Here is a 19,365-nt window from a genome sequence, read left to right on the forward strand (position 1 = left end):
TCTTGCTTGATTTATTTGAAGGACAAAAGTACCACTTTCTCCTTCACATTTCCTGAATGCACTGTGCACAACCCAACTTACTTTGTAGGGTGGCATATAGGAAGTGGAGAGAAAGAAAGGTCTTGGAATAACTTCAGAAGATGAGTTAGCATTGGCCTATGTTATGGCCTGATCTCAGTCCCAGACAGAATAAGCTACAAGACTTCGTGGGCCAGATCAAGACACACCTATGCATAGTGCAAAATGCTCTCAGACACCCTATATTCTGAAAATACTCTCCATGGGTGTGGCACATGAGCTTTTTTCCAAATCACTGCAGATGAACAATTATATACTGTTTGGCCACCTCTTTCTCCCCATGTCCTAGATCTAATGCAACATGTTACTATCATTCAAGTTTTTAAAAATAGTTTAATTCTTTCAACAGAAAGAAAAAAAACTGTAAGGGAAGATTTGTAGACAACTGAAAAAAGCAGATATACAGGCAGCCCCCAACTTACACGGATCCGACTTATGTCGGATCCGCAGTTACGAACGGGGCTTTTCTCGCCCCGGAGGACACGGACTGCAGGACCTCGCGGTCCCGCCACCCGTGTACTCCAGGGTGAGAAAAGCTGCTCTGCGTCTCCCTGGTCTGCAGACCAGGAAGACGCGGAGCAAAGCCGCGGAGGTGCTCAGGCAGCGGGGCAGCCCAGGTGCGCCTGGGCTGTCCCGCTGCCGGCTTCCCCCGAGGCTTTGCAAAGCCTCGGTGGAAGCCGGCAATGGGACAGCCCAGAAGCGCCTGGACTGCCCCGCTGCCCGAGCCCCTCCGTGGCTTTGCTCCTCGTCTTCCTGGAGACCCCCCCAGCAGACCAGGGAGACACGGAGCAAAGCTGGGGAGGATGCGGGCGGGTCCGCGGCGCATCTCCGCGATCCCGCCGTCCGGGTTTCCCTGGTCTGCTGGGGGGCGCAGCTAGTGCGCCCCCCAGCAGACCAGGCTTTTCTCGCCTGGGGTAGAGCAGCTGGGGCTGCTGGGTTGGTCCTGCAGCGCCCCTCCTCGGCACTACTGGACCAACCGGGCAGCACCCCAGCTGCTCTTCCCCAGGTGTCCCCAAGTCAGCCGCTGATTAAACTGACCAGCGGCTGACTACAGGAAGCCCGAGGCAGAGTTGCTCTGCCCCAGGCTTCCTGGAATCAGCTGCTGATCAGTTTCAGCAGCGGCTGACTTGGGGACACCTGGGGCAGAGCAGCTGGGGTGCTGCCCGGTTGGTCCCCGCAGCGCCACCCCTGCGGGGACCTACCCGGCAGCACCCCAGCTGCTCTGTCCTAGGCGTCCAGATTCAGCTGCTGTTGAAACTGATCAGCGGCTGATTCCATGCAGCCAAGGGCAGAGCAACTCTGCCTCGGGCTTCCTGTAGTCAGCCGCTGGTCAGTTTCAGCAGCGGCTGAATCTGGACGCCAGTTCCGACTTACATACAAATTCAACTTAAGAACAAACCTACAGTCCCTATCTTGTACGTAACCCGGGGACTGCCTGTATATTAAATTGAGATGCACTACAACTAGGGTACCAAATATGTTGCCAAAGTTCAGCACACTCCTTAATAGTCCTGGTTAGGGTTACCAAATATCTTTTTGGAGGGGCAATCCACGAACTCATGTTCTCAATGGTTCTTGCAGAACTGAGTTTTATCCTAGTTTCACCACAGCACCAGAAACATAGTTGTCCAGTGAGATGCCCCTCTTGCTACTGTTGGATCCCAACAAAACTGTGCTGATCCCAAGTTCCCCACCTCCCGTCTTTACTGCACTGCACTCTCTCCTTCAGTTACTTCTCCACTGAGTTAAGCTGGTTGCCATGTTATACATTAATAGAGACAATTTGGGATGCTCTATAAATATACTGCCATTATGCCATGCATATTCAATTAGCAAGAAGCTGGTGGAAAGAAAAAGCATCCAAACTGGGATGTATATGGCAATGCTGGGTCCTAAAAGCAAGGAGAGTTGCAACAGCCAGAAGCACCTAAACCCTTAAGGCAGGATGTGGAAAGTGTGATAGCCTCTAAGAAAACACAGTGATGGAGGAATAACAGATTTCCCATGATGTTATTTGTTTTATCAGCCTTCCTATCCCAGCTGTCAAAATCCTATCAGGTCTCATCCTTCTCCCACAGTGACAGACATCTAGGATTTACATTTTTAAAATGCCAACCCAAAGGAAATATTTGGACTCTAAGCAAAACGTTATGTATTTTTTCCTGGTAGAAAGCAGACTTAAATCTGGCTGGTAGTGGATCCCTCCAGAGCAAGAGAATCTCTAGGTAAATCCATCCCAGCTCTCGAAAGAAAGGCTTGGACACAGGGTCCATATGCCCTGATGATGTCCAGACACCAGAACAGCCCCTTGACAGCTAGCATAAGATTATAAGAATGGCCATACCATTCAGATCAATGGTCCACCTAGCCAGTATCCTGTCTCTGACAGTGGCCAGGACCAGATGCTTCCGAAGGAACTAACAGAACACAGCAATTTCAAGTGATCTGTTCTCTGTCATCCAGTCTCTGCTTCTGGAAATTGAAAATGTAGGGACAATGCGTGGGGTTGTGCCCCTCCCCATCTTGCCTAATAAGCCACGGATGAACTTATCTATTTTTTGAACCAGTTATACTTTTAACATTCACATCATCCCATAGCAATGAATACTAGAGATTAACTGTGTTGTGTGACTGTATTTCATTTGTTTGTTTAAACCTGCTGCCTATTAATGTCACGGGGTGGCCCTGTGTTTTACAGAGGTAAACACCACCATCTTTTTCATTGTCTATACCATTCACAACTGTATAAACCTCCAACATATCCCCCCTTAGTCATCTTTCCTCTAAAATGAACTGTCCCCATCTTTTTTATCTTTCCTTTATGGAAGTTTTTCCAAATCCCTAATACTCTTCGTTGCCCTTCTCTGTACTGTGTACTTTCTAATATGCATTTTTGAGATGAGTGACCACAGACCAGTATTCAACGTGTGGGTGTACCATACTTTTATATTAACAGCAGTTTCATATTTTGTCTTATTATCTATCCCTTTCCCAGTGGCTTCCTAATATTCTGTTCCCTTTTTTGACTGATTCTGTATCTTGAGCAGATGTTTTCAGAGAACTATCCAAGATACCAGTTAAGAAAGAGATTTTGGCATTAACAGCTAATTTAGCTATCATTCATTTGTAGGTATACATTGGATTATTTTTTTTCCAAGGTACATTACCTTCGCTTAACACCACATGCCATTTTACTGCCCAGTTATCCAGTTTAGTGACATCCCTTTGTAATTCTTCACAGTCAACTTTGGATTTATCAGTCATGAGTAATTTTGACACTCCACCATTGAGCTCATTTATGACTATGTTGGACATCACTGGCACTGGTAGAGATGCTTGAGGGATCCTGGTATTTATCTCTCTCCATTGTAAAAACTGACCATTTATTCCTACCCTTTAATTCCTATCTTTTGACCAGTTACTGAACATTTTCTATTGTTCCAGGATTCCTTACTTCGCCTGAAGAGCATCTGAGTGAGAACTGTTGTCAAAGACTTTCAGAAAGAACATCCTATTTAGGCACAGGAGCTGCATGGATGTGAGGATCTCAGCCATATCCTCTGCAGTCAAGGAAAATGTAAAAAATTAATGCAGCTTTCCCACAATGATCTTGACTTCTCTGAGAGTCTTAAATACCTCAGTGGGGCCACTGAATGGATTCCCGGCAAGCTTCCTGTTCCAATTTACGTCTTTTTTTAATGCCATTTGTTTGTGTCTTTTGCAAATTCTTTTTTAGACTGCCTTATATTTTCACTTGACTTGCCAGAGAGTTTAGACTTGTTTTTATTTTCATCACAGTATTTAACTTCCAATATTTAAAAGATGACTTTTTACCTTTAAGTGCTCTTCTACTCTTCTGTTTAACAGCAGCAGCATTTTTGGTCTTCTTTCTATTTTTTTATTCGGGATACACATTTTGTTTGAGGATTCCATGGTACCATTATGTTGATTTTGAATAGCCTCCATGCCGTTTGCAGGCATTTCATCCTTGAGACTGTTCCTTTTTATATTCATTTAACTAGCTGCCTCATTTTTGTGTAGCTCCTCTTTTTGAAATTAAACAATGTTGTGGTTGAGTTTTTTTAGTATTTTTACCATGCAAGGACACTAATTTTAATTACACTATGGTTGCTGTTACTGCACGATTCAGCTTGATCCATCTTCTGGACCAGATCCTGTGCTCCTCTTAGGCCTATGTCAAGAATTGCTTCTTCTCTTTGCGAGTTCCAGGACCAGCTGCTTCAAGAAAAAAATCATTTCAATGTGTCTAGACATTTCATTTCTACATCTCTTTCTGAGATCATATACCCAGTCCCTAAAGGTGCATCTACACAGCAGGGCTTTGCTCGAAATAAGCTACGCCAATTGAGCTACGTCAATTGCATAGCTTATTTTGATATAGTTTATTTCAAAATTGAGAGCATCTACACAGCACTTACTTCAAAATAGAGCACTCTCTCTCTGACTTCCCTTACTCCTCCTACAATGAGGGTTACAGGAGTCAGAATAAGAAGTCCTCCAGCTTGACAGTATTTTGACACTTCAAAATAACTGCTTGCTGAGATGCAGACTAAGTTATTTTGAAGTAAAGCTAATTATTTCCAAATAATGTTGCTGTGTAGAGGTATACAACTATGACAATAGTTGTAATCCCCTATTATAAGAGCCTCTCTAATCTTCCTGAGCATTCTACGGTCACCATCAACATCCTGGTCAAGTGGTCAAGTCCTACTGCTGTACTCCTTTTGGGCAAGCATGGAATTTTTATCCATAGAGATTCCATGGTACCATTATTTGAGTCTATATTTTCTCTCACATACTATGCTACTCCCCCACCAGTAGACCCTGCACTGTCATTACCTGAATATTACTGTGTTCCATTGAATATCCTCTTTCTACCAAGTTTCCATGACGCCTATTAAATCAGTGCTGTCATTTCATGATAAGCATTCTAAATACGAAGACATGAACTAGACATTGAGCATTAGTACATATGCCCTTGTATATTTTATTAATAGCTACTTCCCTTCGTGTATTATGTTTAAATAGGACTCTTTTACAGTTGACCACTACTCACTAGCTTCTAGCTATAGTTTACTAGTTTCTTTCCTGTACTCTTTACTATCACATGAAGTTTCCCCTTTAATAAATTCATCCCTAAATGATGTTTCTACCCAAACTTTGTTTAGAGAAGCTTGAGGGCTGCTCTAATCTACCCTGAAAATCTATCGGATTCAGAATTAGCCCAACCAGGATTGGGGTTGAGGTGGTTGCACACTTCTCCTTTATACCTATACTGTCCAGCTATGCTCAAAATCGGATAAGATTTATCAGCCCCATTTCCAAAGACAGACATAAAATTAAAGTTCTCAGAGGAAAATGTGAGCTTACAGATAACTCTCATTATAATTATTTTAAACTCAAATATTTATGATCCCTCAGAAGGCTGCCCTCCAAAGACACAATCTCTATCTAATAAGATAGAAATGCAACCTGAAAATTCATCTTGCCAGTAAATCCACATTTACTTGTTCCTTGCTGGATGGCAGAGTGGGTTGATGTACAAGCATTTCATCTCTTGAGACACAAAAGCAGCTCTTCTAAAGTCACAAATTACTTCTCTTGATGATTTGTAATGTATCTTGAGAGGAAGGATACATTTCTGTCCTGAAATTCTCTCAGAACACTTGTACGTGACATCAAAACATATTTATGTGGCACAAAAGATTTATCAGCATAAGTTTAGCATAGACGTATTAATAAGAGACTGTCAAAGCCAAAAGTGAGTTATACGGGTGATCCCAAAAATGCACTATTAAAATCTTTATATCTTATCAAAATGCCATATTTTTGGCATATGCCACATTTTACAGAAAAAATATCAATATTGCAATTACGGGAAAAAAAAAATCTAGTTTCTGTATTTTATATCCCTTTGCCTGACTTCATTAGTAGCATGAGTACAAGCAGGCAGACTCAAGTTTTTGCTTCCATTCAAACTCTAGTTAGCTGATTGCCAGTTAACTAACAAGTTTTAACACATTAACCTAGATACCCCTAACATTTGTCCCATGCCACAAACAAAATTATACTTATTGTAGGCCAACACCTAGAGCAAAACCACAAAGATTAATAACCTATATTAAACAGTTTTGAGTGTCCAGATCACCATCCTGCAAACTGAACGAGCCCAGGATCTGTGGGAAAGGGTTGTGTGAAATCATGTACTTAAAGACTCTATCAACATTCATATGCACTAAGGGTGCATCTGTAGTAAGATAAAGGCCTAAAACATCAGTCCATATAGCACAGGCCAAGTTAGAAGCCTGAGACGTAGCTAACAGACAAAACACGGCTAACAAAGCAAACCTTAGCTGTGAGCAAGAGGCAGGCCCCTGCTCACAGAACTTAACATGAACAGGGCTGAGTGTGCAAAACTCTAATTGATAATAGGCCCAGGTGTAGAACAATAATTGGTTCTGGTCATAAGTGGAAAGCACATGGTACCACTAGCTCATTCAAAAAGACCTTGGCACCCACTCTTCACAGATACAGACCCAGGTTCAGGAAAGAGTCTAAAATAACAGCATGATGGATAGAGATAATCTAATTAAACCATGAGGTAGGGTGATGAGCGGTATCTAAATAGCAGCAGAGGGTGGTAACCTGACAATGTCAGAGGGTAGCAACCTGATACATCAGCAGTGATGTATACAGGCAGTCCCTGGGTTACGTACAAGATAGGGACTGTAGGTTTGTTCTTCAGTTGAATTTGTAAGTAAGTCGGAACTGGTACATATTGTAGGAGAAACTCTAGCCAAACATTTCTCCAGAGTCAGTTTTATTCTCCCACACCTCACTTCCCTCAGTCCTTTATTCTCAAGCTGAGGTTTCTGCTGAGAAAAGCCGCTCCGCGTCTCCCTGGTCTGCTGGGGGGGGGGGGCGCTAGCTTCGCGTCTCCCTAGTCTGCTGGGGGGAAGCAGCTAGTGTGGGGTTGCCTCACCCCGTTTGTAAGTAGGGATCTGATGTAAGTCGGATCCATGTAACCCGGGGACTGCCTGTAATTTGTTTGTACCTGTATGTAAAGTGATGTCTTGGGGGAACAGTCTTTGTATGACTTAGGGGGCAATGGAAATTTCCCACTGATTGAATCATTCCATTGTTACGGGGTACATATGCGTAGTGGTTCAGTAGAGTCTACTGACAACTATTACTGTACTTCGCTTAATAAACCTGGGCGGGTGCCTTCGATCCTTATCTGGGTTGTGGTCTTTGGAGGCTCTCTTGGGGTCTGCTGTGCAGACTAAGTGCACAAGCTGACAGCCCACATCACTGAGCACACACTCAAGCAGGTTGTTATCAACAGAGCCAGAGACCCGTAAGGACACCTCAGCAGTAAATCCTGACCGTCACTTAACTAACTGCAGCATCTACACTGCACTGTTATTTTGAGAGAACTAGCATTATTTTGAAATAACAATGAGAGCGTCTACACCACAGCTACGCAATTTTGAAAGCCCCGGGGGCCACAATGATACCTACTGCACATGCTGAGGGCCGCAACTTAAGTGTGTTTGCATATACTTGGAAATATAGATGCAAATAGCTTCTTTCACACTGGCGGGCATGAATACAAAGATTAAGGCAAAAACGACACAACATGCAGGCCCCATTTAAGTCAGTTCTGCTGATATTAATAAAATGCAATATTTACCCGATTTCCATCCATATGACAGAACTTTTAATGAGCAATGACAGTCCACGAATTTAACTACTAAAACGCATATCAACAGAAGACCATTATATTGACTCGCTATTATGGAGAGTGTTCCCAGTGGAGGCCATATTCACAGGATCCCACCTACAGGACACGTGTTGAGGCCTGTGTAAATCCAAACCACACCATGGGCCACAAAAACAGGCCGCAGAGCACATGCAGCCCATGGACTGCGTGTTGAGTAGCCCTGGTCTACACAGCCATTCTGATATTTCGAAATAATGGACAGCTTACTCCAAAATCTGTTAGCCTCATTCTATGAGAAATAACACCTATTCCAAAACAGCTAATACAAAATAAGGTATGTGTAGACACTGAACGACTGCTATTTCAGAATAGCCCCTCACCAGAGCCATTCTAAGTTATTCCTCCCGGTGCCTTCTGAGGCTCTAAATCGAGATTGCACATCTACATTAGGGAAGCCTGCATCAGACTAAATAAGGGCATGTCTAAACTACATCCCTCTTTCAAAACAGGGATGTAAATTAGACATATTGAAATTACAAATGAAGTTGGGATTTAAATTTCCCATGCTTCATTTGTATAATGGTGGCCCTGCATTCTTTTGAAAAGGGGTATTTTGAAAGTGAAACTGCCATCTAGATGCAATTCTTTCAGGAAAAAAAAAACTTTCCGAAGGATCCTGTACTCCTCAAAAAAAATGTTTACAGGATCTTTCGAAAAAGGGATTTTTTCAAAGAACCGCGTCTACAGCAGTTTCACTTTCGAGATACCCATTTTGAAAACAACATGCAGCCACTGTTATGCAAATGAAGTAAAATTGAAATCCCAGCTTTATTTGCAATTTTGATATGTTTAATATACATCCCTCTTTCGAAAGACGGATATAGTCTAGACATAGCCATAGTGTGCAGTGTAGACGTATCCTAAGCGACCAAATTAATGTTACATGAGTAACCTCAGACCTGGCATTTCTTAACTTCTGAGTGCTAGATTTTGCAATCTTAACATTCGTTTAAGGTAGCTTTATAATGTAAAGTCAATTTTATAATCAACTTGATTAGTTCATTTTGTTAATGTGTTTGCCAGTAGAAAAAAACCCATACTGTATATGCATATGCGTTCAGTTTGCCTCCTTCCTGGTCTGACTCTGAATCTGAAGCCCCAAGTTACGTAGCATGGAAAATAAAATATCACATCTAGTATTAACAATGCTGGCACCATGCAGCATTTCCACAGGTTTCTTTGGCTCCATCCACTACTATTTTAAATCTTCCAAAATACAAAAACCTTCAGAATTTTTGAAAGACTGGGTCAGACACTTATTTCTGTACATCCCCATTAGAGGAGCAAGTTATCTAAAAATTTTTTTAAAGAAAGAAAAACATGCTTGCCTAGCTTATAATATGTTACTCAAAGCCAAATTTATGGGAAGAAAACCCACAAATAGTAACTGGAAAAGTATTCATATAAAATACTAGCAAGATAAGTCAGCCAGACATCTCACAGGTGCTCAGAGCAGGTACATACAAATGTGGCAGCATGATGGTAAAAAACAAAAGGTCTCTCGCTTTAATTTAGTGAGTTAGATTACAATTAAAGGATTGGAGATTATAAAAACAGTTTCCTTACCAGATCAATTTTTTTAAATATTTTCCCTTTATTTTTTAGTATTTACAGTAGTGTACCTGCTACTGCCTGATTACATATTTCCAGTTCCAGAAGTGGTGTGTGGTAGACTGGTCAGTTCATAACTTCGGCATTTGTAACTCTGAGGTTCTACTGTATTATGTCTTGTCGCCTATTTAGCCTATAAACTTTCTGGGCTTGAGACCAGTGTTCCCTGTAAGCTAAGTTACTGGGTGGCCACCAAAGAGAAATTCAAAAAGCTACTCAATTGATTAGCAGAGTGCCCACAGTTAAAACGTATTCCACATGTAGATGGAAAAAATGGAGGAAGATTGGTTGGGATTGTCTTTCTGGTTATTTATAAGGAGTCCAGCACAATGTGGCCCTGATCCTTAATTGGGATTCCCAGACATTAGAATACAAATAATAAATTAGTGCAAACCTGAAAACATGGAAGAGTGGCAAGAGGAAGCTCAAGAGTGAGGATTTAGGAAGAGGAAATACAGCTGGACAACGGAAAAGAGAAATCTGCAGTGAGAATGATGGGTTGGGGTCAGAGGAAATGGAAAATGGGTAATGGGTAGTGAGAACAAGAGGGACCATGTTAATGACATAGCCAAATACCAGACCAGAAAAATGGCATATTTCCTCCAAGAGCAGGCTTGTTCCAATTATTATTTATGTTCTGGTAGTACCTAGGAACCATAATCAATGGCACCATTCTGGGAGATACTGTACAGACAAGGAAGAGAGAAGAGACTGTCCCTGCCCCAGAGAGCCCATACTAGATAATTCTGACAACACTGACAAAGATATATAGAACAGATCTGGCTCAGGTAGCCCAACCTGTATGTATACACATATAATTTGACATGAAATATAGTATCTCCAGCCTTGAACAGCCTGAAAATATGTTTTCAAGTTAGAGTTCAGCAGGAAGACAAATTCTCCCCTTCTCTGAAAAAGCATGCCGTCTCGCTGTTCTTGAAAGCTCTTTGTAGTTCCATGTTCACATATATGGTACAGTCAGTACTTGGCCTAGTTCTTCTGGTTGGTGCCAGAAGGCAATATTCAACCCCCATTGGTAAAATGAAAAGTGCTCCCACATTAATTTTAATATAATTATACCTAAAATGTAAGCTTACAAATTTAATTTTGAAGCTTTTCAAAGTAGCAATTCAATTCACTCCAGGACAACATTCATCCTAGCATACAAGAACCTCTGGCCCTTATAAGTCCTTAATTTGATAATAAGAGGAACTTGAATGGTTATAGGCCCTTCAGAAGAGCTCCCTGCATTCGGGAGGGACATCACCAGGTGATGATGAAAATACAGTACATCCTTTTTAATAAAGTAATTAGAGATTTGGGATATGATCGCCCAGGTGGAGGGGTAATTGTATATTGCAATTGTAAATTGCAAAATTTATATCTTACAGTGCTTTATATTTTAAAGGTTTGGGAAGAAGCGAAGCAGGAGAATAAAAATGTAAATGATTCCTTGCTACATACTTCCCTAGCAACACCAGAACACTGAATAAAAACAACAGTTCCATTCAATTACTACAATGCAGGTAGAATTAGAATTCTTGTTCATTTACCAATATTTGGATCAGTAGCTTGACGTTTTTTAATTTTAGCTTCGGAAACAGCAGCATAGTAGGCACATGTCATCTTGATCAGCCATGCTGCTCGCAGTAGTGGCACAGAATATTTTGCTAAATAAGCAAAGACATCCTCTTTTTTACTAAGAATAGGAACCTAGAACAGAACAGAAAATAAATACTATGTCAAATCCAATATAACAAATTCTAAGAAAATCAGTTTGGGTTTCTATAAACCTTTGCTATTTAGTTCTAAAATACACTTCCGAAGGAATCTTATGTTAAACCATAATCTCAGGAGATCTAATTTTTCCATATCTAAGGAATAATTTTGTAAAACATTTTGAAGCATTATCCAAGAAGGAAAACATACCTATTGAGCACTTTTTCCAAAATATACTCGAACTATGGAGTAAGAAGTGAATGCTCAGCTTGCTGCCCCGGTATAATAATGGCCGTTTTTATCATCTTTGACATTGGTAGTATTTTTTATACAGTATCTCTCTGATGTTCAATACCAGTGGTTCATCCACTCTATGGTACCAGACACCTGACACTATTAGCATCCCATTGTGGTGTTATTGGGAGGTCAATTATCCAACTATTAAGGTATTTAAGTGTCCTGGCCACTTACTATGAAGCAAGTATACAGTCTAAAAGATCCATTCAGTATCACAACTTCTGAGATTAACTTTTTTTAAGTTAAGAAATTAACTTTATTGGTCATTAATGAGCATAACTCTTATTATAGAAATCCCGCACTCCTGGCAAGATCTGGTATATATTCCTAGACTATTCATTCTAGTCAAATGACTTGGAAACACAGAAACCAGAACCAAAATTGGTCTAATTCTTTTACTTATTTCAGTTCAGTATCTCTATGCACAAACTTATGAAGAAATAAGAGTAACGTATTTCAATTTGAATTCATAGGGCACTCTTATTCCACACGGCTACGTCTACATTGGCCCCTTTTCCGGAAGGGGCATGGTAATTTTTGAAATCGCAATAGGGAAATGCGCGGGGGATTTAAATATCCCCCGCGGCATTTAAATAAAAATGTCCGCCGCTTTTTTCCGGCTTTTAGAAAAAGCCGGAAAAGAGCGTCTACACTGGCCCCAATCCTCCGGAAAAAGTAGGAATAAGATCCTCTGGAAAAGGGCGCTTTTTCTGGAGGATCGGGGCCAGTGTAGACGCTCTTTTCCGGCTTTTCTAAAAGCCGGAAAAAAGCGGCGGACATTTTTATTTAAATGCCGCGGGGGATATTTAAATCCCCCGCGCATTTCCCTATTGCGATTTCAAAAATTACCATGCCCCTTCCGGAAAAGGGGCCAATGTAGACGTAGCCCACAAGATTGTCTCAGGCAGATTTATACCAAAGTAACTAATGACACCAATTTAATTATTTTGGTTTCAGTTTCATACTCAGGCACATTAAGATTTCCACAGCCACACTGACATTTGTCTTCATTGTCTCAATATTCTTAATTGATCAGAATTTGATAGAATTTTCTCCTAGTTTCACACTAATATTTTTTCAGATCCTTCATGCTGTTTTGAACACACACACACACACACACACACAAAGCAAAAAGTCTTCCCCCATTCTTGAGCTGTTGGAAACATGCTGCTATCATACCTATGCAAAATGTTAGGAATAATAATGGTTCAAGAAAAAGAATTTACATAAAAATTTTCTGTCGTCAACATAAATGGCATTCAAGATGGTTGGAGTAAAAACAAAGTATCTCTCTCAATACTCCATCAACCTCCTCCACTTTGTTATGAGAAATTTTTTTAGAGCAGAATTCTTGCAATGAGACAGAAAACATTTAAGTGTGTATATAGAGAACCTGGTTACCCAAGATTAACTTTAGCCAAAGCAAAGTAGCTAGTTTGCATGAAGGCCTTCACAGTTTAGACTGTGTTTGGGAATTTGCCCTCTTTTCTTTTGAATAAGAAGGTAAAAGACATCGTCCTACTCCTGTTGAAGTCAATGACAAAAATCACTGATTTCAGTGGGGACCCTAAAATATGCTAATTTTCCCATTACTGTACATCTCTGGACCGAGAAAAAACATTTCCCCGCTGTTATGTATACAGATGAGTCCAAATCCATCTACACCCTTACTAAAATAATTTTGTAGAAAGCCTGCTTTGGCACTGATACAGAATGAGATCAGGTCCCTTTTTAATAATACATGCAGAGATGGTCAACATAAACATAAACAAAGTATTACATAAACATTCTAACTCTAAAATCCAAGGAACATTAAAAAAAAAAGGAGAGTGAAAAATCTGTTTATACCTTTTTTGCTAAAATGGTCAGTGGTTTACTTCCTGCTAAATCTGTGAACCAGTTGTGAATTGCACTCTGAGAGCGAGCAGTAACCAGCCAATAATTATCTTTGGCATTTACTTGTGGTTTCTTCTTTCCTGTGTCCTGGAAAGTATTAAGCTTTAGCTTTTCTGCTAATATGCTGCTAAAATAAGCCCCAATCTGGTGGAAAAACAAACACAAATATAAAACAATGCAATAAGTAAGCATCTATTGTACATTAACACACACAGGATTTCCATTTGAACAGATGTAGTGACTGTAGTCTAAGCTATCAATTTAATAAGATTACACTTTAATTCCCTGGGGCTCAGAGTTGGAGTTTCCTAAGCACCAAAGAGCACCATTACTAGTCATAAGAGACAAAAGCCAATAAAGCCAAGCAGTAAACAAGAAATGTGTTTGAAGATACCCGATAAAGTGATAAAAAATGCACTGGACACCATAATTGCAATGATTACAGGATAAGCCACACTCCCAAGTCTCTTCTGTAGGACATTACCCCCAATTTAGACCTATTCCAGGAAAGAATTTTAAAGTGTCCTAAACATTAAGTACATAAATAGTCCAGTTTTAATGGGATTCCTCACCTGTTTAAAGTTCAGGATGTGCTTAACTCCTTTGCTGGAATGAAACCATAATGCAAGTCTAAAATAATCTCATAATACATTTCTAATTGTTCCTTGATCTTTCATCGTTATAGCACATTGTGTGTGAGTGCATGCCCGTGTTCCCTCACACAGGCAAGCCAACCAATCTACTGGACCCCCTGGCCAGGGAGGAGGGACACGGCTCTGTGCTCCTAAGAAGGGGCAGTGCTTCAGGCAAAAGGGCTGGGGGCCGCCGGCCCTCAGCACCACATGGACCATGCAACCTGCTCATGTGCCATCTGGGACGTGCCACCCAGGACTCTGCAGCACTTCATGCTGGGCTCCAGTGGTGATTTAAAGGGATTTTAAAGGGTGGTGGTAGCCGATCCTTGGAGCTATTTGAACTGCTGAGCACCAGGGTAGTTGTCTTCTTTGCCCCTCACCTGGTCGGTGGGCCTGCCCTCCCCACACTCCCTTTGTTTAAAAGGCAACTGTGGGCTTGTCTACATGACAAATCATTGCTCAGCAAGCCTGGATATCAATCTACAGAAGTGGTCACCAACCAGTAAATCGGAATCTACTGGTAGATCTTGGAGCCTCTGACAGGTGATCCTGACTGGTTTGGCCAGGGAGCTATCAAGCACTGGTACTTCAGTTGCCGCTCCACCCACTATTATGCTGCTCCTGCCCTCTGCCTTGGAGCAGCCCCCCTGGGAGCCTCCTGCTTGCTGTGCAGGGTGTGGAAGGCAGAAAGGGAGGCGTTGATGTCAGGGTGTCCCTCCTCCCCCCACTTCTGTATATCATCTCTACACAGAAAGAAGGAGATAGAGGGAGCTTGGCAATGCAAATCTCTGTCACTCACACACTGTGTATGTCTCTGTCATTTTCACAAACATACACAGTCCTTCAGTCACCTCTCCTGACCCAACACATACATGGGTTGTTGCTGCTACTTCTTTTCCTGCTTGCAAACTGGGTTATTTTTGGTTTTGACTGGTCTGTACATTCCATCACTTTCATTTCGCTTTTACACTTACATTTTATTCTTTGAGTACTGAGTTCTAAAATGCCAAGCCTGTCACGGCTGGAGTAATTATCCCTGTGGTAACTGCTGCTCCTGTAAATAGCTGGCATGTCCCTGCAGCCCCCCGAGAGATAGAGGAGGGGGTCTCCACAGGCTGTCCTGGTCTGCAGACACCACTGGTCAATACTGGGGAACCATGGCCAGTAGAAGTTGTGGACTTAGTGCCTGCAGATGAGGGGCAGCATGTGGTGCGATGGAGCCATTGCTGTACACACCAGCTACTTTCAGGAGTGATGAAACTCCAGGGCAGGAGCAAGTCTGCCTTAACTCCACTGCTCCACTCCCGTGAAGCCAGCTCTGTGAGATGGTGCCCAGCCAGAAACTACTTCCTGAACCCCTGTCCCAACCCTGAACCTCCTCCTACATCCAACCTCCTACCCAGACAAGAGTCCCCCTGTACCCAAACTCCTTCCCAGAGCTTGCACCCTGAAACTCTTCCTGGACCTCAATCTCCCACCCTAAACTAAGCTCCATCCCACACTCCAAACTCCTTGGCCCAAGAGCAGAGCCTGCACCTCAACCCCCTCCCCCAGCCTGGTGAAAGCGAATGAGGTTCAGGGAGGAAGAGGGATGGAATTAAACAAGATGAGTCCTCAGAGAAGGTGGAGCAGGGGCAGGGCCTCAGAGAAGGTGTGGGAAGGAAGTGGGGCAAGGGTATTTGGGTTTGAGGTAGATCTTACAGTGCACTTAAATTGAAAGAGTGATCTTGTAGTTAAAAAGGTTGAAGACCATTGATCTACAGCAGGGGTCTCCAAACTTTTCTGCCCGAGGGCCGCATTAACTATCAAACAGCAGTTCGGGGGCCGACTACACACTTGAGGTCCAAATAAAAAACAATCAAAACATGGATGTTGTTTTTAATTATTTATTTAATATTATTTTATTCAGTTATTATTTAATAACACATTGATACACTACACATGAACACCTGTATTAGTGTGAATGGTGAAATTGTTTCCTGGATGCCAAAATAGAGCCCAGCCCACTAGTGACCTCATGAGAGAGCTAGCCAATAGGATAAGAACGCACTGGCCAATAGGGAGCAATTGTCCACGCCAAGTCCCAACCCCTCTTGCTGTGAGGGACGCGCAGAGCCCGGGCTCGGCCGTCGGTCCGCAGGGCGTGTGGCCGTCCGTTGGCGGCTCCGATCCCCCGCACCCCCGGCCGGGGAGTCTCGCTGCCCAGGGCAAGGGCTGCGCGGGTCCAGAGTCCCTCCTCCGTCCCGCTGGCTCCTCCGGCTTCCCTCTCCTGGCTGCCTGCCCAAAAGAAAGTGAGTGCCGGCCGCCCCTGTCCTTCCGGCCCCTCCCCCTTTTGAGCCGGCACGCACGGGGCGTGCCGCTCACCCTGGCGTCCCTGCCCCTTCTCCTCCTGGGTCCTGCCGCCTTCCTCGCCTGCCGCGCCTGCGGCTGTGCGCCCTCGCTCCCCTCCCCGTGGGCTTTCCCCTGGGCTCCGCTGCGCTGCGCCGCTCGGCGCTTCTCCGGGGGAGGGGCTGTCAGTGTGGGGAGTTTCTTCCCCGCCCCAGCTCCGCGGCGCTGCGCCGCTCGGCGCTTCTCCAGGGGATGGGCTGTTAGTGCGGGGAGTTTCTTCCCCGTCACAGTCTCCACGGGCCGGATGAGAGAGCTTCGCGGGCCGTAGTTTGGAGACCCCTGATCTACAGCAAACCAGCTTCCATATAGTGATATCCCACGTGGACACTCTTACAACACAATGAACACTCTGTAGTGTGACTCTGTGTACTGTATTTTGAAGTAGAAATCTGCTAAGCCTCACTCCAGGACTCTGTGGGCTGTAATAGTGTCCATGTGGAACATTATTGTGAAGCAAGCTAGAGTCCTACAGATTCATACCCTGCCTTGCCACACAGTTTCCTGGCATGTAGACAAGCCCTCAGCTACGATCAGGACAATATCCACTTCCCTTCCATCATCAGTGACAATACACAAAGCCTGAAAGGCATGAATAAGCCTATAAAGGTTCAAATGTCTATGCAGATTTTTTGAGCACAGATTCACAAGATTTCCAATACTTCTTGATTTAATCTCAGCAAAACTGCTTGAGGGAACTGCCTCTTTTGATTGAACCTGAAATTGCTGAAATACCAAAAGCTAGGGTTGCCAGCCATCCAGGATTGTCCTGGAGTCTCTGGGTATGAAAGATTAATCTTTAATTAAAGATTATGTCATGTGGTGAAACCTCAAGGAATACATCCAACCAAAATTGGCAAGCCTATCAACAGCAAAAATTATTCAATTCAAGACTAATTTAAATGTAAAAAACAAAAGCAAGTCTGTAAATTGGCAAATATCAAAATATATTTATGCTTCCCCAAATAACAGTTACATGGCTTTTGTGTATAAAACTGTTGATTACCTACTATCACAGTAATATCACTTTTCCAAACAGCCCTGAAGATGTGTTTTCTATTAAAAATTTCAAATGCAATATTTTTTTCCTATTTGCTTGGAAGTTACATTTTTCTGTCAATAACTACCGTATTTTCCGGCGTATAGGGCGACTGGGCGTATAAGACGACCCCCTATCTTTTTAATTAAAAGATAGGGTTTCATCTTATACCCCAGCGCCCCTCCGCCTCCTTTGCTCCCGGTGCCCCTGGTCTGCTGGAGCTGGTCCCCAGCAGACCAGAGGCACCGGGAGCAAAGCCGCCAGCAGCGCCAGGAGCGCCTGGGCTCCCCCCCCCCCCCCCGCCGGAGCCCCTCCGCGGCTTTGAAAGCCTCGGGGGAAGCCGGCGGGGGGGCATCCCAGGCGCGCATGGGCTGCCCGCCCGCCGGAGCCCCTCCGCGGCTTTGAAAGCCTCGGGGGAAGCCGGCGGGGGGGCATCCCAGGCGCGCATGGGCTGCCCGCCCGCCGGAGCCCCTCCGCGGCTTTGAAAGCCTCGGGGGAAGCCGGCGGGGGGGCATCCCAGGCGCGCATGGGCTGCCCGCCCGCCGGAGCCCCTCCGCGGCTTTGAAAGCCTCGGGGGAAGCCGGCGGGGGGGCATCCCAGGCGCGCATGGGCTGCCCCCCCGCCAGAGCCCCTCCGCGGCTTTGAAAGCCTCGGGGGAAGCCGGCGGGGGGGCATCCCAGGCGCGCATGGGCTGCCCGCCCGCCGGAGCCCCTCCGCGGCTTTGAAAGCCTCGGGGGAAGCCGGCGGGGGGGCATCCCAGGCGCGCATGGGATGCCCCGCCGCCGGCTTCCCCCGAGGCTTTCAAAGCCACGGAGGGGCTGCGGCGGGCGGGCAGCCCATGCGCGCCTGGGATGCCCCGCCGCCGGCTTCCCCCGAGGCTTTCAAAGCCGCGGAGGGGCTCCGGCGGCGGGGCATCCGGCATACAAGACGACCCCCGATTTTTGGGGGATTTTTTTAACTTCAGAGGTCGTCTTGTACGCCGGAATATACGGTAATTCCTCTCTTCCCTCCCTCCTCCTCCCCGCTCACTTCCTTTCCTAGTTGTAAGTGGGGAAGGAGAACAGAAGGGGAGAAAAATAAATCGTCTGTTTCCTTTGAAAAAAATCTTGTTTTCAAAAAATATTTTAGTTTTCAGCTGCAAGTATTTATGTGAGAAGCCTTATTAGTGTTTTACTGAGCTTTGCCATACATGGTACATAGCTTACCTTAATTCATAAAAATGTAAGAAGTTTCAAAACTACATTTTAAAAGTGATAATTTGAATAGAATCAAACCACAAGCAACAACTTATAGGCAAGGTATTTCCTGGCAAAGAGTAAACAGCTGGAATACTGAAGAGCTCACTATAAGGCAGGTGTCTTTACACCAGTACTGATAGCTTAGAAGGAAAGAAAGTTATTATTGCCTTTATTAAACCACAAAACATAAAAATTGGAAACAAAAAGTAATTCCCTTTTTCAGGCTGAAATGTTACAATCTATTATTTTGACAAGCATACAGTAATCAGGTTTTAGTACCCTTTCTCCCTTAACATCGCATTACAGGAATGGAGGGCTGTAAGGGACCATGAGAAGTCATCTAATCCAGCCCACTGGATAAAACAAGAACAGGTGTTTGTCTAATCTGGTGTTAAAAACTTCCAGTGATGGGAATGCTACAGACTCCCTTGGAAGTGTAGTAAGTGCTTCTCTATCTCCTTTTAGTTATAAAGCTTTTCTTGGTATCTAACCTAAGTCTCCCTTGCTGCAAATTAAACTGTTTACTTCAAGTCCTAACTTTACTGCACATGGAGAAAAATTGATCAGAGTCCACTTTATAGCAGCCCTTAATATATCTGAAGATTATCACCTCTCTCTCCACCTCCCAGTCTTCTTTTCTTAAGACTAAAAGTGTCCAGTTTT

At 43.7% G+C, this 19,365-nt stretch overlaps 1 protein-coding gene across 1 annotated transcript in view; it reads right to left on the bottom strand.

Annotated features, from left to right (window-relative positions):
• Positions 1-19,365, bottom strand: part of MED12L (mediator complex subunit 12L) — a 479,380-nt gene that overhangs the window by 435,050 nt on the left and 24,965 nt on the right. The window contains exons 3-4 of the mRNA XM_075937725.2: positions 13,358-13,549; positions 11,047-11,206 (exon numbers count right to left, since the gene is read on the bottom strand). Coding sequence (XP_075793840.2) covers positions 11,047-11,206; positions 13,358-13,549 — 352 coding nt within the window. The remainder of the gene's footprint in view (positions 1-11,046; positions 11,207-13,357; positions 13,550-19,365) is intronic.

This window comes from Pelodiscus sinensis, chromosome 10 (genome assembly GCF_052426305.1).
Source record: "Pelodiscus sinensis isolate ZL-2025 chromosome 10, ASM5242630v1, whole genome shotgun sequence".
NCBI classification, from domain to species: Eukaryota; Metazoa; Chordata; order Testudines; family Trionychidae; genus Pelodiscus; species Pelodiscus sinensis.